General features: G+C 39.0%; 1 protein-coding gene across 1 annotated transcript; it reads left to right on the top strand.

Annotated features, from left to right (window-relative positions):
- The first annotated feature begins 6,693 nt into the window (after nucleotides 1-6,693).
- Nucleotides 6,694-26,969, top strand: LOC143847852 (ABC transporter B family member 20-like). The gene is made up of 11 exons (XM_077356642.1): nucleotides 6,694-7,434; nucleotides 11,410-11,464; nucleotides 11,565-11,740; nucleotides 11,878-12,078; nucleotides 15,655-15,914; nucleotides 16,006-16,316; nucleotides 16,427-16,650; nucleotides 16,742-17,082; nucleotides 18,544-19,334; nucleotides 19,437-19,678; nucleotides 25,348-26,969. The coding sequence occupies exons 1-11, from the start codon at nucleotides 7,069-7,071 to the stop codon at nucleotides 26,575-26,577; spliced, it is 4,197 nt and encodes a 1,398-aa protein (XP_077212757.1). The 5' UTR covers nucleotides 6,694-7,068; the 3' UTR covers nucleotides 26,578-26,969.
- The last annotated feature ends 341 nt before the right edge of the window (nucleotides 26,970-27,310 follow it).

Below are 27,310 nucleotides of genomic sequence, written 5' to 3'. Positions count from 1 at the left end.
GAATCCAAAACAGATTATTGGACTTAAAATTACATGCAATTTTGAGACCAATAATCTGTTTTGACTCAAAATCAATTCTCAAAATTCAAAACAAACTTGGCCTTAATATATTTATGGAGCCGATTAGGCTACCCATATTCTTTACAAAACACCCACTTTTAATTATTTTTATACTTTTGTCACTGGTCCCTCTTCCCATTTTTATGCTTTTTTGAAATTTTTTATGATAAAAGCCAAAGAAAGGAAGTGGCCATGTAAAGAACAGGAGGGTGCAATATGAACTCCTTCTCTTTCTACTTGTTATGGGTTTTTCGGTAAATTGGCAGCGCCAGTTTAACTACCTTATCTTCCTTGGGCCAGCCCCTCTGGTGTATTTAGAACTCCCTTTACACTACCAGTGGGTGGCCCAAATAAGAGATAGGGGTAAATATATCATTTCCCCAAAAAATCTAATATTAGAGAGAGAAACCAAGAGAATGTAAAGTAAAAATATTAAGATTTGAATTTTATAATTTTATTGAGCTACTGATGTTGGCACTACAAGTTTTGATACTCGCACTAACTCGTATTGTCTTTTATTATTTAAATACGTGTCAAAGATTACTGCAATGGGATTGGGCCTCAAGCTCAATGGTCTAAGGCTTTGTTCTTTGACCTAGAGATCGGAGGTTCAATCCCAGCTGATCCCCCCCCCCCCCCCCCCCTCCCCAAAAAAAAAAATTACAGTTCCCAAAAGCTATCAAAAGCCAATTAAGGAAGACAAGAAAAGCTTAGTTTGTGCAATTATTAAATCACAGTAGTGCTAATATCGGTGGCCTTTTATTGAAAATAGGAGGGTTGTGTTGGGGGTTCCACGCAAAAGTAACGATCACGCATAAGAAAAGTAAAGTGATGTGGAAGGGCTTAAAAGGACTTGAGCACCTTCCCCTCGATAAATAGCTTTTAAGGGTGAGTTTTACTGGGGACCCAACAAGTGGTATCAGCCAGTTGCATGGAAACTCTAGTTTGACCTCGATGACGTATAAAATCCACTGGTGAAGATATCTTATCCCGTATCGTTCCTGTGTGGAGGGAGATTGTTGGGGTTCCCTGCAAAAGCAATGATCCCACAACAGAAAAGCAAGTGATATAGAAGGACTTACAAGGACTTGTGCACCCTCCCCTTAACAATTGGCTTTTAAGGGTGAGTTCTGCCTGGGTCCCAACAGGTTAGTCCAGGGTTTCCATCCTGAACTTATGAAATTAATTTTAATTAGGCCTCTTAAAAAGTAAGAGGGCTTCGCTTTAAATATAAGACATATATAGTATATGTTTTCCCATCACACACACATGCGCGCACACACACACATATATATATAGTACCTAATGAAACTTCTTAATTTGTACTCCATGGCATTCAATTATTAGGTATCTTATCCATCAAAATTACCCAAGCCATAGCATATATCTTGGGTGGGTTACGGTAATCGTAACTTTTTCCAAAATTATAATGTTAGGAGCTAAGTATGGAAGAAAGGGTGTAGTATGCAAGCTTGACAAGGAATTTAAAGGCCTATGATATAGTAGAATGGAGCTATCTGGACTATTTGCTTGGCAGAATGGGATTTGGGGAGAGATTGTGGTTATAGATGAGGCGTTGCATATCTTCTGCTTGGTTTTCTATTTTGTTAAATGGGTCTACAAATGGCTTCTTTAAGTCATCTAGGGGTTTTAAGCAAGGAGACCCCCTTTCCCCTTTTTGTTTGTAATTGTGGCGGATGCCCTCAACAGAATGTTAGACCACGACAGAAGATGTGGGCTGATTGAATGATTCAAGATAGGTGAGCAGGAGTTGGAAGTGTCACATCTGCAATTTGGTGATGACAGACTAATTTTAGCAAGGCGGAAGAGGAATTGATCATTAAGCTCAAATTCATTCAGCATTGTTATGTAGTGGGATTCGGTCAAAGATATAATTTCAGTAAATCAAAGATGTTTGGTATCCACTTCGAAGAAGAAGAGAAGAGGAAGATGGCAGGAATTATGGTGCTCGATTGAGGACTTTCCAACAACATATATTGGTCTCCCACTTGGGGTCGGTCGCCCTAAGAATAAGGCATGGGACATGATTGTCAAACGTGTTAAAAGAAGACTATCCACTTGGAAGTAGAATTTAGTGTCACTTGGAGGGCGAATTACCCTCCTCATAAAAGCAGTCTTGGCTAATATCCCAATTTATTACTTACCCCTTTTCAGATGCCCAATTACTTTGATTGAAAGGATAGAGCAAATACAAAGAAACTTCCTATGAGGTGGGACAATTGATAAGGAGAAGATGCATATGGTATGTTGGGAGGAAGTGCGTAAGCCAATCAAAGAAGGTGGTTTAGGGATCCACACATCGAGGGAAGTTAATAAGGTTTTGCTTGGAAAATGGATTTGGAGAAGAAAGATCTAACCTATGGATCAATGTAATTGAAAATAAGTATGTTTCCCTCCCTGGCAACTGGGTCTCTATGGAACTGTCCCAAAGCTCTAACTTTATGGAGAGACAACCTAAGGCAACAATTCAAATTTCAAGAAGGTATCAGATAACATATGTACAGTTGAAATAGAGTTAAGTTCTGGAAGGACAAATGATGTTCGGAAAAGCCTCTAATAAGTTTGTTCCCAAACCTATTCAAAGTAGTCTCGAATGAGGAAGTTTTTGTGGAAGATTGCTTTCTAAGTAGAGATAAGGTATCACGGAATATTGACTTTAGACGGAACTTCTTCGATAGGGAAGTGGAAAGGGTAACATCCCTCATTCACTTATTGGAGTTTCATTATATTGGGAAACCAGGAAAGGATAGAAGGGTTTGGATCCCGAATGCCTCTGGTATCTTTCTTGTCAAATCATTCTATCTTTATATGGATTCCTCTTCCCCTCCCTCATGGCTATCCAAAGTATGGAGCATTCACGTGCCACCCATAGCTATTAGCCTTTGGATGGTCAGCATTTCAGAGTAGGCTTCAAACCATAGATTAATCGCTATCGTTGCAGCATGCTGATTATAGACCACTGTGCCCCTTGTGTGAGATCGGGTGAGTCAGTGGACCATATGCTTATCCATTGCAGCTATGCTTGAGAGATATGAAGCAAGATCATAGTCCTCTTTGGTATTTTCGTGGGTCTCACTAAACAGGGAAACATCTTATGGAATTTGGCCATGCTAGCCTCCATCTGGGTCATTTGGAAAGAGAGAAATGCCCATACTTTTAGGAATGTGGTCAACAACGCTTCTTTCTCCTTTTGCAGGGTCATTTCTTTAGTAGTTTCTTGAGCGAAAGTGCTCCCTGACTTATCCGTCTAATCGGCCTCTAACATTAAAAGATATCAGTGAGGAAAGAGAAGTCGTTGTTGCCCCCTAGGTGGACCCCGCTTGAGGTGGGGTGGCTAAAGTTAAACTTTGGTGGATCTAGCTTGGGAAACTCGAGGCCTTCAGAAGTAGGAGGCCTTCTAAAAGATGCGACTAACATTACAAGGTGTTAGATTTAATGTGACTAATGATTCAAATGGAGTGGAAGTGAGAGCTGTCCTCCAAGATGTTAGATTGTTGTCGGAAAAAAAAATTGATAACTTTATAATGGAAGGAGACTCTCAATGTCATTAGGTGGTTGGAAGGTCGTTCTCCTCATCCGTGGAGATTTTCTGCATTATTTGATGCGATAGCGAAATGAGACTCTAGTTTCCGTGTATGGTATGCGTGGATTGTAGCGCAGAACATGGCTTGACTGGAAAAGTAGTGAAATGGCAAAACCGGAAGTTTCACTATAGGGTAGGCTAGGAGCCATCGATTAGCTCGGCTTGTCCTATGTTTTAGCTTAACTCAATATCTCGTATTGGCTGTTGTGGTTGGGTTGACCTTCAGAGCTCTAGTCTAGCGGCCGTTAGATGTCCTTTATAGCCACCATTACGGAATTGGAAAGATTTGAAAATGAGATGTGAACACAAGCTCACTTCCAGTTCGCAATTCCCTTGTGGCTACTTACTTCGGGTCTCATAACAAGTATCCTTTGGATAGGATTGAAGGCCATTTGGCTCGTTATCAGCATGTCGGGAGGTTGGCGAACGAAGTAGTGGATCTTCTTGCTTGGTCTAGGGTGACTAGACCCGATTAGAGGTTTTTGATTTTCTTCCTCCTAAGGAAAGCTTTGATTTTCATGTGATATATTGTTCTATGTTCAAAAACAAAGGAGCTAAGACAGTAAATGGATGGTCTGATTTGAAATGAATCATGATGTATATGCAAAATATAGGATGCGAAGAACACTTGGAATAGGATCCGGACATATCATGACCCTGGATCGTATCTGAATTGGGCACATCTAGACGATGCCAAATGACTGTAGCCCATCATTCGGTAGCCTCACCTTATATTGCGATCATTGTAATTTAGTTTTCAAACCATCGATCTAACAGTTGCTACTGTTTGATCATGTCCATTTTTGGCATCTAACTATGAGGTCTCTAGGATTAATGGTACATATAGAAATGTAAAAATATTTTGCTTACATCATTCGCTCAAAAGCTAGGAAGGATTGTTCTTTAGTGGAGAGATACGGGTGCTGCTTTTTGAAATGAATGAATGCAACAATGACATGACAAAGAATAATTCTTGGCCTTGTCCTATCAAGGATATTAGCACTCGTATTTTCACGTCAAAGTCAATTGACCAAAGTTATAAGTGTATACAAGTCAGGAAATCAGCCCCCATTCCGTTGTCGTTAGTTTTTTTTCGCCGGAGATTTTTTTTTATTTGAAAACATTTTCCATTAGTTTTCCTCTACTAACTCGGCAACTAATTTGACATACACCAGCTAAATATGTTTTGATTTATCCCCCTTCCCCCTCTCTCAAACCATGGTTTCAAATTTCGACCGATAATTAGTGGAGACCGAAACCGGAATTTACCGAAATTTCCTTATTCGCCCTATACCGAATTTCGGTCTGAAATTTTGATTAAATGCCATTATTTATTAAAAAAAGTGTTACAAAATTTCGGTTTTCGGTAGGGTCCGAAACGGTTACTAAAACCGAAATTTTAAACCATGAACCACAATTTCAGTCTGCTAATTTCGCTCCATTTTATTAGAAAATCTCTCCCTCTCTCTCTCTCAAAGAAAGAAATTATTTTATTGATATTTTGTTTTCTAAGAAAAAAATTTATTAGAAATTTTCAATGGTGGATATTTTACCCCTCAATGCATGGCAGGGGTGGGACCGACCATTTTACACCTCATGTTTTGATAGAGTAGGGCGTAGAGCCCATCATTTTATACCATGGGTGGGGCCCACCATCCCGTCCAAACCCATGCAAAGGTTGGGACCACCAATTATATCATGTTTTGATGGAGTGGGTCCCATCAACTCCACTCAAACCTACGCCTCAGGTTGAGTGGAGCAGACCAATTTAATTCATGTTTTGACGAGGAGTGCCACCATTTTATACTAATGCATAGCATGGTGGGGGCCGCCATTTTAGAACTCATGGTTTGACGGGTGGGGCCCACTATTTTAAACTGAGGGGGTGCTGATATCATTATTCAGATATCATATGCTAGGTGGTGTTGTCATAATAGTTAGAGAGCCGAAATGATTATGTGCAGGACTGTCCGTAGTATTTTTGTAATTCCTAAAATACCCTCAAATTAAAATCCCGACTCAGTTCAGGTTCCACATTAGTTAATGCATCGTACACCCTGGTCATTTTTCGCCACCTACCTCGCCCTAAAATTCTTCGATCAACTCAGACCATTTCCGCACGCAATTCCTATCATAACCTCAACTGCTTTTCTTTATTTACCAAAATACCCCTCCTTTCACATCTGCCCTTGTTATTTCACCTGCTTGTATAGTCAACATAAGGAAAATAACTATCATTTTTTATTAGCCAGGACACATTATCAAACAACCCAGCGGTTCTTCGGAAAGGTTGACAAAAAGGGTGGAAATATCATTTTCTTATTGCCTTTATTTCTTTCTATCACATCTTAGGATGTCCCACCATACGCGAGGCAGAGTATTAGTGATCATTAAGATCAACAATCCAACGGCCCCAATCCAGCAAAAATAGTGGGCCTTGATCCCATTTCACAGATGACACTTGCATTTAGTTATCATGACCGTTGATCTGATGGGCCATCACAGTGAAGTTAGTGGGTCTAAGTCTGATGATTGGGACTGTTGTTTTGATGGGCAAATCACAAGGAAAGTTAGTGGGTCCTAGTTTGATGCCAAGTGGAGATCTGATAGCTCTAATAGTAAGGGGTGTGGAAATATCAAATTCTTTCCTCCAACCCCGCTCTAATAGCAAGGGGTGTGGAAATATCAATTCCTTCCAACGATAAAGTAAGCATGGAATTGATAATTCCACACCCGTTGCTTGCTGATTGTCCCTTTTTTGTACGCCCAACAAAATCAAATTACCATTTCATGTCTGAAACTTTTAGGACTGTCGTAGACTAAAGGGGATATCTGTTTGTGGGACTCAAGGTGTCCACATATCAACGGTCCAGATCACACCCGTCTGCCACGTGTTCACCAGTCTCCGAAAACAAAAAAACAAAAAAATCACTTACGCGTAGGTTACTAGCAATCCGGCTAAGAAACGGCTTTAGTCGACTGCAGAAAGGAGCAAAAGTTAATGATGCATGCGGAGTACCCGATAATTTCTAAAGGTAGAAGCTTCATTGATATTGACACCCAACAGAAAAGCTAAAAAGGAAAAAAAGAAATCCAGGGAGACTCGCGGCCGGAAAAACCCACTTTGCAGCGAGCGAGAGACGGAGAGAGAGAGAGAGAGAAAGCAAAAGAAAACACAGCTCTCCTTCTTTGACCTAGTCATCGTCTCATAGCCTCTCTTGATTCCTCTTGTTTATTTAATTCTCTGATGATAAAGAGTAGAAGAGAAGAAAAATCACCTTCTCTTTTCTCATTTTCCTCTCCAAAATTCCCCCAAATCTATCTCCCTCTCTTTATAAAAAGTTAGGGTTTTTGATGAATTAGGGTTTAGGACTTTAGGGTTTTAGTTTAAGGATTAGAAGAAGATGATGATATCGAGAGGGCTTTTCTCACCACCACATATACAGCCATTAACGCCGGTATCGGAAGTTTCAGAACCGCCGGAATCTCCATCGCCGTACTTAGATTCGAGTGCAGATCCGGTACCGGTAGATGATGAAGGAGAGATTGATGAGGGGGAAGAGATCGAGATGCCTCCGGCCACTGTTCCGTTCTCGAGGCTGTTCGCCTGTGCTGACAGCTTTGATTGGTTCCTTATGGCCGTTGGATCGATCGCGGCTGCGGCTCATGGGACTGCGCTTGTTGTGTATTTGCATTTCTTTGGGAAGGTTTTGAACTTGCTTAGTAGGGATGAGCCGTCAGGAGATGAGCTTTATCGTGAGTTTAACAAGGTATGGTGTAGTAGAAACCCTAGATTTTTCATTTTTGTGGCCTTATGAGCGTAGTTGGCAGATTTTCTTTGATTTTATATATTTTTTTCTTTTTTCAATTGAATTGCTTACTAGAAACCCTAGTTTAACAAGGTATGGTGCAGTAGAAACCCTAGAATTTTCATTTTTGTGGTCTTTTTTTTTCCAATTGAATTGGTTACTATAAACCCTAGTTTAACAAGGTGTGGTGCAGTAGAAACCCTAGAATTTTCATTTTTGTGGTCTTTTTTTTCCCAATTGAATTGGTCACTATAAACCCTAGTTTAACAAGGTGTGGTGCAATAGAAACCCTAGAATTTTCATTTTTGTGGTTTTTTTTTTTTTTCCAATTGAATTGGTTACTATAAACCCTAGTTTAACAAGGTGTGGTGCAGTAGAAACCCTAGAATTTTCATTTTTGTGGTTTTTTTTTTTTTTTTTTCCAATTGAATTGGTTACTATAAACCCTAGTTTAACAAGGTGTGGTGCAGTAGAAACCCTAGAATTTTCATTTTTGTGGTCTTTTTTTGCCAATTGAATTGCTTACTAAAAACCCTAGTTTGACAAGGTGTGGTGCAGCAGAAACCCTAGATTTTTCATTTTTGTGATCTTATGTACGTATTTGCTGATTTTTCTTTCCTTTTTTTTTATGTCAATTGAATTGCTTACTAGAAACCCTAGATTACGATTCGTCTGCTGATATGTTGCTGTGGTGTTTGACATCTACAGTACAGGCTTTTCGTTAAGTCGTTTTAGTGATGATTGTTTTTTTTCAATTGAATTGCTTACTGGAAACCCTAGATTAAGATTTATCTGGAGTTGTTGAGATGATTGATTTGCCTTTACAAATAGATGAGTTTTGGATGAGGTTGTTTGATGGAGTTACTTTCTACTTGAGCACAGCTTATCGCTCTAGAACTTATGTAGAGTGCGTGTTATTTTGTGAACTATGTTTCTGATTGGCTTCAATGGAACTAGGTGTTGGTAGAATTGGGAAAGATTTTTTTTAAATGGCGGGAAAGACTGGGATTTTATCTATTGACCATTGGATTACTTTTATTTTCATTTAAAATGCATTGATAAGGGGCTCAATGTTTCCTTTGGAGTTGATGGTCGGGGGCTATCCTTCAAACGAACCCTTTCTGAGATGTTACTTTCCAGGTTCTCATTGTTTGTAGATGGTTCCTTCGCTATATTCTCATTCTCTGAGATTGGCAGGTGGTGCTGTAGATTTCACATGCTTTTATTTCAAATTCATAACAGCATTGTTGGTGTTGGTATAGATTATGCTTGGTACTCTAAAAGGGCCTGTACCCATATATGCTACATTCATCTATGCTATGTGTAGAAACAGTTATTGTCTTGTGTTCGTCATGTACTCATCTTGTGTCTAGGTAATGTTATTCTTCCTTTTTTGAATGGTAGTACTATTTTTGTTCTTTTATTTGATGATTTGTCGACTTCTGTTTTTCCCATTGGTAAGTAGTGGTTTTCTTCAGTGGAAATTGTCATTTATCCGTTCTGGTTAAGAGGGAGTTTCAAGACACTTACTGTCGTTTTTGTACATATTTTTAATTTACAATACACAGATGTATATATGAATGAAAATTTATAATACACATTGAGGGTGCGTTTGGATTGTTGAAATTGGAATTAAGAATCGGCATTCTATTCCCAGAGAGACGATTCCAATGTTTGGTTCACAAAATCGAGGGTGGAATTAAATCTCGGGCGGAAATAAATTGTGAATTCAGAGGTCCTTCTGTTTCCTCCAGAGGAGGTGGTATTCTGATTTCTGGAATCAGTGTTAAACAACTTCTCTTGCAGACCCTATTTCGACGTCTCTCTCTTGAGACACACGGCTCTCCTCTCCTCTCCCCTCCTCTAGGATGAGAACTATGGCATCTAGTCTCGGGCTCTTGCCCCAACGCGTCACACCATTTCCCGTTTCCTTTCCATTCGATTTCGAGCTATTGTCATCGCCTGCGTTACTCCATGGAAGGAGACAAGCTGAGATTAGTCGTAGTGCAGATGACTTCTACCAACGATCTCAGCGCTCTATCCTCTCGAGGTTAATGTATACTTGGTATGTCTCAACTTCTTGGTCAAGGCAAGCTATCTTCCTCACCTTTCCATTGTTATTGGAAAGTTCCGAAGAAGCGAGAGAAGCATGGATTGGGGGCCGGGCGAGAAGGATTTTCCGGCGTACTGTGGGAGCACCAAATTTACCAAGGAAAATTAGGGATTTGGGTTTCTTGTCCCTCCCACTTTACCACGTTCTGAAATGAAATGGAATTAGGGATTTTTTGTTGTTGTTGTCGTTCCTGCTAGGTCAAGCAAATTAGGGATTTTTGCAGGCCAAGGAGAATTAGAAATTTTGGAGGTCACCGTCAACCAGAATTAGGGATTTCGCAGGCCAAGGAGAATTAGGGATTTTTGCATGCAAAGGTCAATCAGAATTAGGGGTTTTGCAGATTAATGAGAATTAGGGATTTTTTTTTTCATATTGGGACATTCTTTTATTTTTCTGGTAAGATCTTTTTCTATGGATGGATGAAGGAACAAGCCGAATTTGGTTTGTACAACTCTTATTGATGGTTAGCAAAAAAATTGCATGGGTTTGATATTCTATTCATGGTTATAATCACGGCCATTGGCTCTTAAATTGGTTTTGATTGGTTTGGACAAGTCTTATTGATGCTTAGCAAACAAAATACTTCTTATTGATTGAAGACGAGCCTTGGCTCAACGGTAAGGTTTCTCCATTGTGACTTGGTGGTCATGGGTTCGAGTCACGGAAACAGCCTCTCTGCAAAGCAGGGGTAAGGCTGCGTACAACTAGCCCTCCCGGACCCCGCAATGGCGGGAGCCTCGTGCACTGGGCCGCCCTTTTTTATTGATTGAAGAAATATGAAAATTTGATTCCATTCTGGCATTGGTCTGAATCATACCAAACCCTAGAATCAGAATCATCATTGATTCCCTTGATGAATTTTGTGCTTACCCAAACACTAGAATTGGAAACACCATTCTGTTTACAGTGGGAATTGGAATTGGAATGGAATGTGATACTTATTCAGATTCATGATTCCGCAATCCAAACGCACCCTGAGAAGTATCCATCTTTGTGTTTTTGTATATGTATATATGAATTGTTAATGCATTGAGTAGGTGGGTAAGTTGTGCTGCTATATGTTTGTTGACGCATGTCTGTTTCCAACTCCATAAGTTCATAATGGCCGTGACCATCTAGCATCCAAAGGAAAATTTTGGTGTAATGGTAAGTTTCGAAACAAGCAATCTTAGTGACAAGCTTCATGTTAGTGGACCTTAATAAAGTTTTTATTTTTCCGAAATGGTGGACCTTAATAAAGTTATTCAAATGACATTGTTATTATTTGGTTGTGAGTCTTCATCCCTAAACAATAAATTCACCAAAATAAAACTTTTTCTATAAGAATCATTCTGTAGCATTAGACATGTTACTATGGTTAATAGGGAACTTATACTTCTCATATTTGCTTCATAAAAGGCAAGGGATAAAAGTCACACCCGTAATGGTGAGAGTTAGCAGCACCCTATATAATATTCAGCATAATGTTACCTGGAATTGAATCTCTCTCATTGATTCTGCCCCTGCCCCCTAATGGATATTTAGGGCTCCTACATGTTGGTCACTTGGTCTTGAGATTTTCTCTTGTTGCTCAGTCTCATGTTTATGTGGAGCCCTTTCTTCAAAATTTAATTTGGTTTATTGGGCTCCAGAACCCAGTTTCCATTTTGGAATTTACAAGATACAACTAGTCAACTTCTATTTGGTGTTTAGGAAGAAAGACACTATTGGAATTTACAAGAAAAATGTGACACTGCAAAATATGAAATTTGATAAAAAAACAAAAAACAAAAAAAAAACCCAGATTCCATTTTGATTTAACTTGGTTCTTGTTTATTCTGCAGCATGCTCTATACATTGTGTACATAGCCTCAGGTGTTTTTGCTGCTGGATGGATAGGTAAGATCGAACTCATGCCATTGTCAGAACTTCATGACCTGTTTGTGTTATAGTGGATGTGTGTTTGCAACTCTTAACACTGATTCCATTTGTCTAATAGAGGTTTCCTGCTGGATTCTTACTGGAGAGAGGCAGACTGCAGTCATCAGGTCAAAGTATGTTCAAGTACTTCTAAACCAGGACATGAGTTTTTTTGACACATACGGGAACAATGGAGACATCGTGAGCCAAGTATTGAGCGACGTGCTTCTTATTCAATCTGCTCTTAGTGAGAAAGTATGTTACGATGGAATGACCTTTTGTTCTGCTTTTTGTTGTTGTTACATTTTTTTAATAATTTGATTTACTTCATGAAGATGTCTCTTATCTCTTGGACGCATTTCTATTCTGATTACAGGCTTTTGATTTAACAGGTTGGAAACTATATTCATAACATGGCAACATTTTTTGCTGGTCTTGTCATCGGATTGATCAACTGCTGGCAGATTGCACTCCTTACATTAGGCACCGGTCCCTTCATTGTTGCTGCCGGAGGAATTTCAAACATATTTTTGCACAGGCTTGCTGAACATATTCAAGATGCATATGCTGAAGCAGCAAGCATTGCAGAGCAGGTTACTCATTTTCAATTGTATAGTATATTATATTATCGTTTTTTCCATATTTCTGAACCTAAACTTAGGTGAAAACTTTGATTATCAGCTGTCCATTATCATAATTTGGATTTTTGTTTCTTGTCGGTGATCCCTTGCAAAACTCAGTTGATGTAATGGTTTCTACAACATTATGTGACCGCACTTGTGGCTGTTGTGTGTAGTGTAAGTACAAAAATAAAAAAGAACATTATAATTCAAAAATAAAAATAAAGAAAATAGAGGAAGGTCAATACAACCTTGGATTTGTGTTTCCTGTCGGTGATCCCTTGCAAAACTCAGTTGAAGTAATGGATTCTACAACATTATGTGACTGCACTTGTGGCTGTTGTGTATAATGTAAGTACAAAATAAAAAATTGAGGAAGGTCAATACATCCTGCCTTACTTTGATTTAATGAACATTTATCAGAGATACTACAAACATGTGGTTTCAACCTGAATTTTATCCATTTTTATGGTTTTTTTATATTTAATGTGACTCAGCCAGCCAACATTTCAATCTGAGAGGTTCCTTCTTCGAGTTTCCTTCCCGGAAGGGCAACAAAACATTGCTAAATAAATCTTGAAATGTTTCTAGGCCAAAATGTGTTCATTAATTTTTGGTTTTATTCTGTTCACTTATGAACTGAGAAGCACACACAAGCACGGGAGAGTGCATTAATGATACAAATATTGGGGTCAACAGTACCATTAAAAAAAGAAGAAGAAAAAAAAATCGGGGTCAACATAGTCATGTGCTACAAAACCTTCTCTTATTCACCTGGCCAGTCTGACGAAGGGGCTCGACGAGTAAAAGAACATTGAGATTATTTGTGGAGAACAGTTGTAAAATGTATTTAAAAAAAATAAATTAATGTAGCATTTCAACTGATGCCTTCTGTATTGATATACCATTACATACCATTGGAAATGTGATTTAATTGTTTCCGCTGGACCAAACTGGTAATACTGTATATTTAATCTTGTTGAAACATGCACCTATACACACAGCAATGCATGCATGCATGCATGATCAGTGGATTTCATATTTTAAATGAGCAGCGGGAGGCATTTTGACCTAAAGAACTTAAAAAGGAAAATATTGGAAGGGCTTGAGGCTTTTTTCCTTCTGTTTTGTTTTGGGAATATTGGTATTACTTATCTTTCTTTGAGTAAAATATTTAATACTATTGAAATGGCATGTACTGTTTTTATTGATGATTCATTTTATTGAATGGCTTTTATTGAAGATTCATTAATGTATTTTTTTGAAGAGAAGCATATATTCTTGTGTTTATTGCGTACATGTGCAAAGAAATAGAAATTAATAGCTATGTTAGTAGCATAGTTTTAAAACTCCCTCACCATCGTCGACTCCCCCTAGTCAACTCTCTTTTCCCTTGGCCGTGTTCCACGTTTTGCCACCATGTTCCGCATTTTTCCCTACAGACTTTCCCGAGTTATGACTGCGTCAACCGAGTATTCAGCCACGTTCTTTGCTGCGTCCGTGCCGAGTCGACAAGGATTCTTCTTGGCTGCATTTTGACCCACATCCACATTTTTAAACACCAGTTAGGAGTCTATTGTATTTGGGGTCATGAATAAGTAATCATGTATTCTGCACGCACACACACACACACACATATATGCACTGAATCAAATGAAGCATTAATGTGCCTCGTTGAAGAAGAAGGTGATAGGTAGATCAATAGTGGGCTACGATGAAAGATTGTTTTAAGGGTGTGCAAGCATAAATAATTAGGAGCAAGTGGAATTCCTTTCTGCTTTGCCCTGTTCCCAAAATAAAGACGGTATCTAGTAGGAAACCTCCTCCAATGAGGAGTATCAAGATGAATTTTGATGGTTCATGTTTGGGGAATCCCGAGCGAGCAGGTGCAGGAGGAATCATAAGAGATGGTAATGGTGAGGTTAAACTCACTTTTGTTGGTTTGGTGGGAGAGAGGAATTCCACCTATGCAGAGGCTTTGGCTCTTAGACAGAGAGTTAGACTTCTTATCCTATTTTTGAAGGTAACCCTGTAAATGTAATTAGATGGATTAGGGTGTGATACCCATGGAAACTAGTGATGCATTTGAAGAGGTTATAGATATATTAGAGGGGCCACTGTACCCATTTTTCCATGTGCGGAGAGAAGCGAATGTTGGTGTATTTGAAGGGGTGTTAGATTAGAGGGCCACCTTATGCATTTTTGTCATGTGTGGATAGAAGGCAGTCAAGAGGCTGATAGGTTAGCAAATGGAGTGTCTTGTGGTAATCTGTTTACTAGAGTTCATATGCCTGAGTAGCAAAGATATAATCATGTTTTAGCTTTCTCTGTTCTAGTACTAGCTGTGTATCATGTTGTTTTGCTGTAATTCCATGTTTTTTGGCCAGATCACCTCGATCAGGTATTGTGCTTCTACCTTTTTGCTGATTAATGATATCTGATGTGATTAAAAAAATCATCTATTCGAAGGTACACAGACATATAGGTTGCCTCGCCGTTAAAAATTGTAAATATAGTCTCAAGCAAGTTCTAACTCCTTAGATTCTCAAGACACCATAGTTTTAGCCAATATTCAGCAATGTTTGATATCTGATTTGTTTGGGAAGGGTGCATATCAAAATCTTTTTTAGTTACTCTTGGGTTCTGAATTACCTTTCTTCGTAAAAAATTTTCTTAGTCTTACCAAGGAATAAGTGGTTCAACCAAATCACTGTTTGGAGGAAGTTCCCTTTTAATCTGCCTTTTAAGTTATTCATTCTCTACCATATTTGTACAAAGTACTCTGCTGGAATTAGGTGACTGCATTTATAAGCCTACATAAGTTCTACTTTAGACTAGCCATTCAAAAAAAAAAAGGTTCTGCTTTAAGACTATATGATGGCATATCAAATTTTAGTGTAGCCACTTTACTGGAATAGATATGTGCTGCTATTTCTCTGTTTTATCATAACGGACATGATGTAGTGCTTGGTATTGCTTATAATGATGAAGATTCACCCTTAAAAAAAATGGAATCTATTTCAACACGATGTATCTAATTAGGCTGTTATGTTCTGAACTGCTTCTATCTTTGTCACATGTTTGTTAGGCTGTTATGTTCTGAACCGCTTCCCTCAGTCAATTGTCACATGGTTATTCTTACGATGGCTCTTCGAATGGTCCCTTCATTTGGCCTAGTTAGGGAGATGAAATATGTCTTGAATCTATTCCTTCCGATATGTCCCCAAATTATTGGGGATCTCAATGGTGCAATGCAACACGTTGCTTTGGTCATCAATACTTTTATTGGAGTTAGGTGCAAACTTGCAAGATTTGGAATCTGCTCATGCAAGATGGCTTTTAAATACTTAGTGCTGTTAATATGCATGCATTTTAACCATTAAAAAAAATGCATGCATTTTATTGTCATAAGTTAAGGCTAATCTATTTCCACTTAAAACTGTAAGGCTGACAAAGGCTATGAGCTGGTTGCATTGTGATTATGTTAAAGTGTCGTATCATTTGCTTGGAATCTGAACATAATTTTTCTTTTTTCTTTTGCTTGTATAGGCAGTCTCTTACATTAGGACCTTGTATGCATTCACAAATGAGACGCTGGCGAAATATTCTTATGCAACTTCGCTTCAAGCCACGCTGAGATACGGTATATTGATAAGTCTAGTGCAAGGACTTGGACTTGGATTTACATATGGGCTTGCAATATGTTCTTGTGCCTTGCAACTTTGGGTTGGAAGGTTCCTGGTTTCTCGTGGAAACGCCAATGGTGGTGAAATTATAGTAGCTCTCTTTGCTGTTATTTTAAGTGGCCTGTGAGCATCTCTTTCCTTTTTATGCTTATCTTTTAAGGTTACACTTTTATTTGCAGTAATTGATCTTAACTACAACATTCTTTCTTTCTAGTGGGCTGAATCAAGCGGCAACAAACTTCTACTCCTTCGAGCAAGGGAGAATTGCTGCATATAGACTGTATGAGATGATAAGCCGTTCGACCTCCACTGTTAATCAGGATGGAAATACCTTAGTTTCTGTGCAAGGAAACATTGAGTTTCGAAATGTGTATTTTAGCTATCTCTCTCGTCCCGAAATCCCCATCTTAAGTGGGTTTTTCCTAACTGTACCTGCTAGAAAAGCTGTAGCTCTAGTTGGCAGGAATGGCTCAGGAAAAAGCAGTATAATCCCTCTCATGGAGCGTTTCTATGATCCTACCCTAGGTACTATAAATGCGTTATTTTCTCCACCTTGTGCATGTCCACGCTTTTCACATTTTTTCATGGCATGCTTGGTTTGCTGAATGCAATGGATTGTCTATTTTTGCATACAGGAGAGGTTCTTCTGGATGGCGAGAATATTAAAAACCTGAAACTAGAATGGTTAAGAAGCCAAATAGGACTGGTCACCCAGGAACCTGCTCTGCTAAGTTTGAGTATAAGGGATAACATTGCTTATGGGCGTTCGAGTGCAACCCTTGATCAGATTGAAGAGGCAGCCAAAATAGCTCATGCACATACATTTATCAGCTCACTTGACAAAGGATATGAGACACAGGTAAATATGGAACTTGAGCTTGATTTGCTTTATGGATGAAGTCTTGGTTTCTTTTCTTGTCTGGTATTTTATTTGGTCTTGTACATTCCAGGTGGGTAGGGCTGGTTTGACATTAACTGAAGAGCAGAAGATAAAACTTTCAGTCGCTAGGGCAGTACTTTCGAATCCATCTATTCTTCTTCTTGATGAGGTCACTGGTGGCCTTGATTTTGAGGCTGAAAAGGCTGTGCAAGAAGCTCTGGATATCCTAATGTTGGGTTGTTCGACTATAATAATAGCACGAAGGCTTAGCCTTATAAGGAATGCTGATTATATAGCTGTGATGGAGGAGGGCCAACTTGTTGAAATGGGCACACACGATGAGTTGTTGACGCTGGATGGATTATATGCAGAGCTCCTCAGATGTGAAGAAGCAGCAAAGCTTCCTAAGAGGCAAGTTGCATGCTTACACAAGCTTTTAGCACTGAGATATTATTTTATGTATGATCAAATGCGTTTTTTTTGAAATGGCAGAATGATTTCATTAGAAAAGGGAGCGGGTCGAGGATGACCACTCCCGAAAGGACAAGAGGCAATACAACAATAAATATTACAGAAAAACTCTCAAGGAGGGAGGAAGTCAAACCACTTCAATTCCATACGACTAACCCCACCCCTAGCCAAAGAATCCGTCTCCCCATTAGCAGATCTCCGCACATGATTGAAAACAATAGCGGAGCCCAAGATTAGATCATCTATTTCGTCAAAAACAGAAGAAAATCTCCAAGAAGGCAACCCCTCCCCCCCCCCCACACACACACAGAGTCACATTGAGTGAATCACCCTCCACAATAATGCAATCCATGCTATCTCTATCTAGTCTTTTAATGCCATGATATACCGCCTTCACCTCCTCCTCCAAGGCATCACATACCCCAAGAGGGTTAGAATAAGCCCACACAACTTCGCTACAATCATCCTGACATAAACTGCCTACCCCGGCTGGCCGGGTTCCCAACTTCGCTACAATGATCAAATGCATTTTATTTTATTGCACTTAATGGTTTGCTAAGTTACTTCAAATTCATAAGCAAAGTCATATGTGGTTTTCGCATTTTTTTCACATCACTCTTCCTATTTGTTTGTGAGGGGCTTCCTTTTCTGAAACTTCGTACTTATTTCCTTTTGAAAGTTCTCATTATTGCTGATTACTAGATTTGTTTTCATCTAATAGAACTTCTCTAGAGGGCGAACGTTGTTGCAATGGTAAGGTTGCTCCATTGTGACCTGCTTTGTGGTCACCGATTCGAGTCACGGAAACAGCCTCTCTGCAAAGAAGGGGTAAGGCTGCGTACATCTATCCCTCCCTAGACCCCGCATTCACGGGAGCCTCGTGCACTGGGCCGCCCTAATAGAACTTCTCTGTTTCTTGTTTGGTATTTGCCACTCCAACTTTCCAAATAATTTCTATTAGAGAAATGATATATAATTCCACTCCACGACACTTTAGCAGCCACTTTTCCGATTGGCTATTGAGAGAATAGTGGGAATTGTAACAACCTTTAGCAAAATAAATAAGTGGATGGCCATTAATGAAACAGGGGAGTGCTGTTATAGAATTCCTCTTTTAAAGGATTCTCTTGCACGTATTTTTTTAAAGTAATCAACACCATTGCTATGTCATTTTGACCGAGTACTTCAGTTTTGGAATTGGTTTTTTTGTGTCCGTACCTCATTAGTTGATCTTATGTTGTGTTCCATGTGTGAATAAAGAATTGTATGCTATTGTATTTGTGAACTATTGTATATTTTGGATCTCTGCTAGTATGACCTTGTTGATCTATATCTTTGGATTTTATAAGACGAAGGCAAATGAGATGTTTACTTGCTAATGTTTCATGTGTCATGTTTCAGGACACCAATAAGAAACTATAAACATTCTTCATCCTTCCAAATTGAAAAGGATTCATCGGAAAGTCACAGCTTCCAAGAGCCATCTTCTCCTAAAATGGCCAAATCACCCTCTCTTCAGAGGACACATGGTGGCCATGCCATACGACAGCCAGATGCCCATTTCAAGTCACAAGAATCGCCAAAGACTCAGAGCCCGCCTTCTGAGCAAATGCTGGAAAACGGGACGTCATTGAGTGCGCTAGAAAAAATACCATCCATTAAAAGGCAGGATAGCTTTGAATTGAGATTACCTGAATTACCCAAAATTGATGTTCACCATATACGTCAACAAACATCAAATGCTTCAGACCCTGAGTCACCAATTTCACCACTTTTGACATCTGATCCTAAAAACGAGCGGTCCCACTCGAAGACTTTTAGTCGCCCTCTCTCAGAATTTGATGAAATGCCTGTGAGGCAACAAGACTCAAAGGATTCGCAGCATCAGAAACCTCCTTCCTTTTGGAGGCTTGCAGAGCTCAGCTTGGCTGAATGGTTTTATGCTCTTCTTGGGAGCATTGGCGCTGCTATATTTGGTTCATTTAATCCCCTTCTTGCTTACATTCTCTCATTGATAGTGGTGGCATATTATACAACTGAAGGTCGTCACTTACGCCATGAGGTGGACAAGTGGTGCTTGATCATTGCTTGCATGGGTATTGTGACAGTGGTTGCCAATTTTTTGCAGCACTTCTATTTTGGTATAATGGGGGAGAAAATGACTGAGCGAGTTAGGAGAATGATGTTCTCAGGTAAATGGCATCATCTATATATGTATATTCCTTAGGCTTAAAGTATTTTTAATTATGTGGTATATCACTAATTGTGACTAATCCGCTTGCATATCTTTTCAGCAATGTTGAGGAATGAAGTTGGATGGTTTGATGAAGAGGAGAATAGTGCGGACACCTTATCAATGCGCTTGGCAAATGATGCTACATTTGTTCGTGCTGCTTTTAGCAACCGACTTTCTATATTTATCCAGGACACGGCTGCTGTTATTGTGGCTCTTCTTATTGGGATGCTGCTGGAATGGCGATTGGCACTTGTGGCTTTGGCCACCGTACCAATTCTTACAGTTTCTGCTATTGCACAGGTTCTCCTCTAATATACTCTGTATTTACCTATATAGCCTGTATTTCGGTAGAAAAATATCCGCAGCCCCTCCACCACACTAGAAGAAAAATTAAAAGGGGGTGCCATTTTCAGCCACCATGACATATACTAAGACATACTTGGGTTCTATTCCAAAGACGATGATGGGTTGCACCTTGGATAGCCCAAATCCCCGAATTCTCAATGGACATCATCATGCTAGCTACCGAATCAATGGCAAAAAGAAACAGTTTCCAACCATTATGGATCTTGAACTTTCTTTCTTATTCTTGATCTTGATGGTTCTAATCTTGATCTTTATTTTTGGTATCTTGACCCATCTGTCCTTCATCTAGCAGATTTTTGGACTTTTTCTCAAAAACCAATGTGGGACCAAACATCCCCACTTCAATTATAATAATTTGGAGGCTGATTCCTTGGCTTGGCTCAATGTTAGTGTGGCCTTAGTTGTGGGTTGACCTTTTCCTATTAGTATGCATGATTAGATTAGTTTTTCATTTCTTCTCCTTCTTCTTTATCCCCATGGCAACCAGTCATTTTCTGTATTTTTTGTTCCACTCTGAGTAAAATCTTATTATTGTTCAAAATATACTTATATGTTTCTCTATATGTTTGTATATGTAATCACAATAGAACATAGGGAAGTGAAATATTCGCCCCTTTTTCTTACTTGGGACAGCCTCTCTAGTGTATTTATAAGTTTATAACTACACTTTTACACTAAATGGGGGTTGTCCCAAGTAAGAAAACAGGCAAATATCTCATTTCCCTAGAACATATTATAGATCTTGAGTATGCTTTCTTATCCCTCTTTGAGTCTCAATCAGGATTCCCAGCAGGGCAAAGGCTGTGAAAAATGTTAGTTCTGCTTACAGTGTACGCTAGATGGGGTTGTCCCAAGTAAGAAAAAAGGGCAAATATATCATTTCCCTAGAACATATTATAAAAGGAGTTGGAAATAACGAGGATACTTTCTTATGCCTTGTGAAAATGCTTAGCTCTACTTCCTATCAAGATTGATTCATAAGGGGAGGGAGGGGGAGGGAGGGAGGGAGATGGGCAATGTTTTGTCAGGTTACTGAGAGGAATCTACCACAAGCACTTTGGTATCTTCTAGCAGTGGGGAGGCGGATTCTTTAGCTAGATCTGGTGTTTTTGGGGATTCTTGCTCAGGTTCTTCAATAGTATTCAAGCACGTAAAAAGATCGGCTAATGGGGAGGCGGATTCTTTAGCTAGATCTGGTGTTCCTAGAGTAGGGTTAGAGTGGTTTGATTTTTTGCCGCCATGAGAATTCCCTTGTATTTTTGTATTTTTGTTTTTCTCTTTTCTATTGTACAGATAGTGGGCCTGCCTTCTCGGTTCCCCTTTTTTAATCTAATCATTTACCATTTCAAAAAAAAAAAAAAAAATCTTCTAGCAGTGGGGATCAAGTTGCTGAGTTGTTGAAGATGAAGGAAATAGTTCGCTCATTGCTAATTGGTGAGGTATTTGGGGTAGAAATGGTGGGTCTCATGGAGAAAAGAGAAATGGACACCAAAATCAAAGGAGACCAGTTAGAGAGTCTAGAATTCCAAGTTAAGAGAGGATGAGAAGATTTTTCCTTTCTGTTAATTATGATGGGAATGTGGGAGGAAAAGTGGAGGTTGGGGGCATCAAGGGAGGGGATAAAGATTATACTACTTGCCGTTCATATTGAAGATAGTATGGATTATTAGAAGCATTGAAGCTGTATGGAAATAGAGGGCACTGAGATAACTGGTTGGGCATAGCAAATAAATATTCTTTTAATCAAAGAGAATTAGATATGGTGTATGAAATAATCATTAATGATTTGGGAATAGGGAATGTGATAACCTCCTAGGGGCTCCACTACAATTATTATGGTAGTGTGGGGCATTGAAGTAGCAGAGAAGGTCTTCTAGCAATTTCTCAGTTTCTCTCAATTTGTCTTTTGACTGTGGTGGGTCCTGGGAGCTCCTCTCAACCATTTTAGGTCAATTACTTCACAATAAAGAATAATTCTAGTTGAAATCGAGAAGTGGAAGAAGGGAAAGGTTATTGTGGTTAGATTTGACAGAAGGCATTTCTCAAAAAGGAACATTGAGGACGTGGTTAGATTGGAGGAGATATCTTGGTAGCTAAAGGAAGGCGACAAAAATATCGTTTTTTTCTACAAAATGCCTAGTGGTGTGAGGAGGAATTTCTTTGACTATCAAATGAAGGATGGGACTCATTAAAGGTAAAGAGAGGTTTTTTTTCATTGATTTCCATCTTCTTCAAGAATCCTTATGGTAAAGAGCCAATCTCGATGGTTTCATCTTCGATAAACTTTCACCAAGGTGTTTTGGTTTGAAATAGATGCTGATGAAGATGTTAGAGAGGTAGTGTTCAATATGGACAGGAACAAAATGTCATTCCCCAAGATTTAACCACTAGGTAGGTTGCATGCACAAGAATTAATTATTGAATTCTTTCTCTCCACAGTTGATGTGCTAGGTCAGATTATTGTAGTCCTTTTGATGCCCCAAGTCCTTTTTAAGCTGCATTCTATCAATGATTTTGGAATTAAATCCAAGAATTTAGTTAAGGTGGTCTAGGAGTTTTTTTTCCAGGGTCCAATCAACAAGCAATGTTCATAGCCCTTAACTCTCCATATATATATATATATATATAGCAGAAGAGAAAAGGAGAGAATTATTTGAATTTTGGAGCAGAAGAGAAAAGGAGAGAATTATTTGAATTTCTCCCAAAATTCTATGAGAATTACACATCACTTTCTTTTGACTTTTTTTAACAAAGGCACCCATTCAACCCACATATTTTCAATCCTACCCCCTCCTTTATGCTTTTTAACAAAGGCACCCATTAAAGCCACATAATTTCAATCCTACCCCCCTCCTTTATGCTTTTTTCATTATGGAAACCTCTATAGATCGGAGGGCTAGGATCAGCCTATGGAAATGATTTTACGGGCACAACCTATTGATGTTGTGTTCCATCACATGGACGGTTTGGATCAACCTATGATGTGGTCCGTACAGTTCTTTGTCGGCCCGTGCGTTGCACGGGGTTTTTTACTAGTGTGTGTGTGTATATATATATATATATATATATATATATATATATATATAGGGTGCATTGAAGATTAAGTATTCCCGTTCCATAAGCATAGTACGTTGATTTATTAGTATATTGTCATGGTTCTCTCAGTTGGGTATAAGATGTGTTTTGAGGTGATAGTGCACCCCGTAGAGGTGCCTTTATAAAAGGAAGGCAAATTTTGACGCAGTTATTGCTTAAGTGTTCATATTGCTGTAGTAAAGGGATTAAATTGGGTGATTCATGTAAGATCAGTAACGGGGGAGTTTTGAGTTTTTATGAGCTTGTTAGGGGTTAGAGAAAATTTTCTCATCTAGCTGTGACATGGATAGTTTATTTTGGACCCCAAAATTCAAAGGGGGTTCTTCAATCTGCTCCTTCTTTTGTCTTCTTCAGAGGATGGTACTTCTCAACTCATTTTTATGAGGTGAGCTACTGTTCCTCTGAGAGTTCAAGATTTTGGTTCGAAGGTGTTCAAACACAAGATCCAAGGTTTTAAATTTCGGTTTGAGTTTTGGTCATCACGGAAACAGAAACATTTCGGTTTCGGTGAAAATCTTATAAAATCGCGGAAACGTATGGAAACATATGCAAATGATGAATTTTTTTAATCTTAAAAACATGTTCAAATGATGAAATTTTAAGATGGAACTTTGGGAAATACTAGAATATGTACTTTGGGAAATACTAGAATAAGCACAAGTACATACATACAAACCATCACACGAGCAACAAAGCAATCCATAATGTCTTAATCACGTCGAATACCTAGTGACATGCGTTGTTGTGCATGTCTAGAATAGTAAAGTCCATAAAGAAGATGTAAAGAAGTATACGAAAATACAATGACCAATCTCCCTTCTAAGGAACCCAACTCTATGTCAATACTCAATACTGCATAGAGTTACAAGGTATTGTTGGTCCCATACCGATGTGACATCCCATGCATAAGATACGGTTACTATGCGGTGCAGTTCAATGATGTTGCTGACCAAAAAATATTCTCTACATTAATGAAATGAAGTGAACTGCAAATATTAGCATCTTCCCATGCATAAGATACGGTTACTTTGCGGTGCAGTTCAATGATGTTGCCGACCAAAAATTATTCTCTACATTAATGAAATGAAGTGAAATGCAAATATTAACATCTTTCCATTTTTTTGTCGTTCTGACCATTTCGGTCGAATTACAGAAATTTTGGTCAAAATTTCTGAAAAATGATGCCGTAAAAGGAAATCATGTAGATTTCATTTCGATGGGGATGGAAATGGAAACATGTCGGTCATTTAGGGGAAATTTAAACCATGACAAGATCCATACTTGGGACTTTTTGAAAAAAAAAATTGCTTCGTTTAGCAAATTGATATTTCTTCTGTGAAAAGGAAGCTTGAGGGATCAAATCTTTGCCATTCACTGGGTTAGGGCAGCTGTTTTCAAATAGTTTTACATTTGTTGTGTTTCTCTAAGTGGTTCCTTGACTTATCCAATGGATGAGTTGGTCATTTAGGGAACAGTGATTTTTTGGTCGATTGCTCCTTTTACAATTTTATGAGAATATGGAATGAGGAATAGAAATTTTTTTGAGGACAAAGGCAAATTATTGACAAAATTATTAGGGATATCAAGCTTTTTAGGATGAGATGGGCCCTAGTTAGACACTAGTTTTGGAGTTTTCCCACCCAGATTTTCTTAGAAATTTGCACTCCTATTCAGTTGTGGAGTAAAAAATTAACTTCAATGTTAGCTCTGTTGGGGATTGTGGTCTGGTGACTGTAGGCAGCTTGTTTGGGATTGGCATGTGAGACTCTCATTGTCTTTTCTGTTCCTTCTGGCGAAAAGGATTCAAATGACACCGATGTGTGGGTTTTGCCAAATGATCCTAGAATCTTTTCTAGCAATTTAGGCGACGTTCATCTTGTGGTCAAGGGCAATTCATCAAATGTGATCTCTTGGGCAACTGGTCATAGTCTAGGGAACTGGTGATTTGCCCATATCCTTTGGCAAGATTTGGGAACTTCATAGAGGTAAGTTGTTTTATTTACTCGTGTTGAGGTTTGCTTACAAATTACAATGTAGCCCATATTATGTTTTCTGCTTTCTTTATTGTTTCAAAAAGATACGCTGTAATCGAAATGCAGGTATGCCAAATATCTCTAGAATCAAGGCATTATTGCAACATATGATGTATGCAAGGGGCCGTTGATTAGAAACTTTTAATGCTTTCTTTATAAAGCACATATCTGGTGTATACTCATGCACAGGACTTATTAGAGGAACTGAACCAAAAATTGATCTTTATACCCTTTGTCTTTGTCTTCCTTTATTTTTTTGGGGCACTTTTAAAATAAAGGGAGACATCAGAGCAGAAAGGGGTAGAAATGGAAATGGGGTGTAATTATCAATTCCCACACGTCACTTTTATTATTACTACTACTACTACTACTACTACTACTACTAGTATTTGTCTGTTTCTGTGCATTTGTCACTTTGATGACTTAGTGTTCTTTCCCATTGAATCCTGAAAGCTGCTAAATTTGCATCTGCAGAAATTATGGCTTGCTGGGTTCTCAAGAGGCATTCAAGAGATGCACAGGAAGGCCTCTTTGATCCTTGAGGATGCAGTTAGAAACATCTACACTGTCGTGGCTTTCTGTGCTGGTAACAAGGTAATGGAGCTGTACAGATTTCAACTGGGGAAAATATTCATGCAGAGCTTCCTACACGGTATGGCCATTGGTTTTGCCTTTGGCTTCTCGCAATTTCTTCTTTTTGCCTGTAACGCTCTCCTCCTTTGGTACACGGCTATCACTGTAAAAGATTCTCGTCTAGGTCTCCGAACAGCTCTCAGAGAGTACATGGTGTTTTCTTTCGCAACTTTTGCACTGGTGGAACCTTTTGGTCTTGCACCATACATTCTTAAACGTCGGAAATCACTTACCTCAGTATTTGAGATCATAGACCGTGTCCCTAAGATAGACCCAGATGATAACTCTGGCCTTAAACCGCCTAACATCTTTGGAAGTATCGAGTTAAAAAATATTGATTTCTGTTATCCAACTCGTCCTGAGATGATGGTACTGAGCAATTTCACTCTTAAAGTCAGTGGTGGACAAACTGTAGCAGTGGTGGGAGTTTCAGGCTCCGGAAAGAGCACAATCATCTCTTTGATACAGAGATTTTATGACCCAGTCGCCGGACAAGTCTTACTTGATGGCAGGGACTTAAAGCTATTCAATTTGAGATGGTTGAGGAACCACCTAGGCCTAGTTCAGCAAGAACCCATCATCTTTTCAACTACCATAAAGGAGAACATAATATATGCGAGGCACAATGCAACAGAGGCTGAGATAAAAGAGGCTGCAAGAATAGCAAATGCTCATCAATTCATCTGTAGTTTGCCTCATGGTTACGACACCCATGTAGGAATGAGGGGTGTGGATCTGACACCGGGACAGAAGCAAAGGATAGCCATTGCTCGGGTAGTGTTAAAGAATGCCCCTATCTTGTTAATAGACGAGGCCAGTTCTGCAATCGAGTCAGAGTCAAGTCGGGTAGTGCACGAAGCACTTGATACTCTAATAATGGGGAACAAAACCACCATACTTATCGCCCATAGAGCCGCAATGATGAGACATGTGGACAATATTGTAGTTCTTAATGGTGGGAGAATTGTTGAGCAGGGTACCCATGATTCCTTACTGGCAAAGAATGGTTTGTATGTTCGCTTGATGCAGCCTCATTTTGCAAAGGGCCTTCGGCAGCATCGACTTATTTAGAGAGGCAGGTTTCTGGTTTCTGGCCACTTGTAATTTATAGTTCTTTGGTTTTGTTCTCCTTCACCCCATTTTCCGGTCGCAGGAAATGTCGACAGTGCCCGGATCGTTTGGATGATATTCTTTTCAGGTGGGCGTATACAGAATGGGTGAAGAAGAGAACTAATGGGTTTGTAACATTGTTCAGTTGTAGGATTGGAAATAGGGTGTGGAATTTAGGAGGGGGTGGGCGGGCGGGCCACAGTGTGATGCATTCTTTTGGAGGCTTTTGTATTTTTCAGTGCAGGATGGCAGTCTCCATGGTATATTATTAATTTGTTATTAAGAAAAAATGGTGCTGTCATATTCTACATCTGATATGGTTTGAGAATGAGAAGTGATTCAATTTTCCAACAGGTATGATCTTCTTTATTACTTCTCTAATTTTTATCGAAATTAAATTTAAATTATATCTTAGCCACATCATCTCATTTTAGGGCTGCAAATATCAACTTCCAAGTTTATCCATGGAAATGAAATCCTTGGATAAGCTACCCCTGGATTGTCTATATCTTAATTTGCTTGTTTTATCTTGAATAAACCCTGGGCTTGGGTGCAACTCAGGTCTATATTTGGGAATTCAGATTGATCTTTTACCATAAAATTGGGTTGGGTTCGGGTTGATTATTATCTTTTCACTCCTTAAATCTGATGCTTCGGATCGGACAGCATCAATTTGCAAATAAAAAAGTTTTAT

Source organism: Tasmannia lanceolata, unplaced genomic scaffold, assembly GCF_043159265.1.
Source record: "Tasmannia lanceolata isolate RefF3 unplaced genomic scaffold, GAP_Taslan_0.1 ptg000016l, whole genome shotgun sequence".
Taxonomy (NCBI): Eukaryota; Viridiplantae; Streptophyta; class Magnoliopsida; order Canellales; family Winteraceae; genus Tasmannia; species Tasmannia lanceolata.
The sequence above is the reverse complement of the archived record's forward strand: the minus strand, read 5'-3'. Positions and strand labels throughout refer to the sequence as shown.

Coding starts and splice junctions, on each gene's coding strand:
- LOC143847852 (XM_077356642.1), top strand. CDS start 7,069: ATGATGATATCGAGAGGGCTTTTCTCACCACCACATATACAGCCATTA. Junction 12,079..15,654: donor CAGCAAGCATTGCAGAGCAG/GTTACTCATTTT, acceptor TTGCTTGTATAG/GCAGTCTCTTACATTAGGAC. Junction 17,083..18,543: donor GCAGCAAAGCTTCCTAAGAG/GCAAGTTGCATG, acceptor GTCATGTTTCAG/GACACCAATAAGAAACTATA.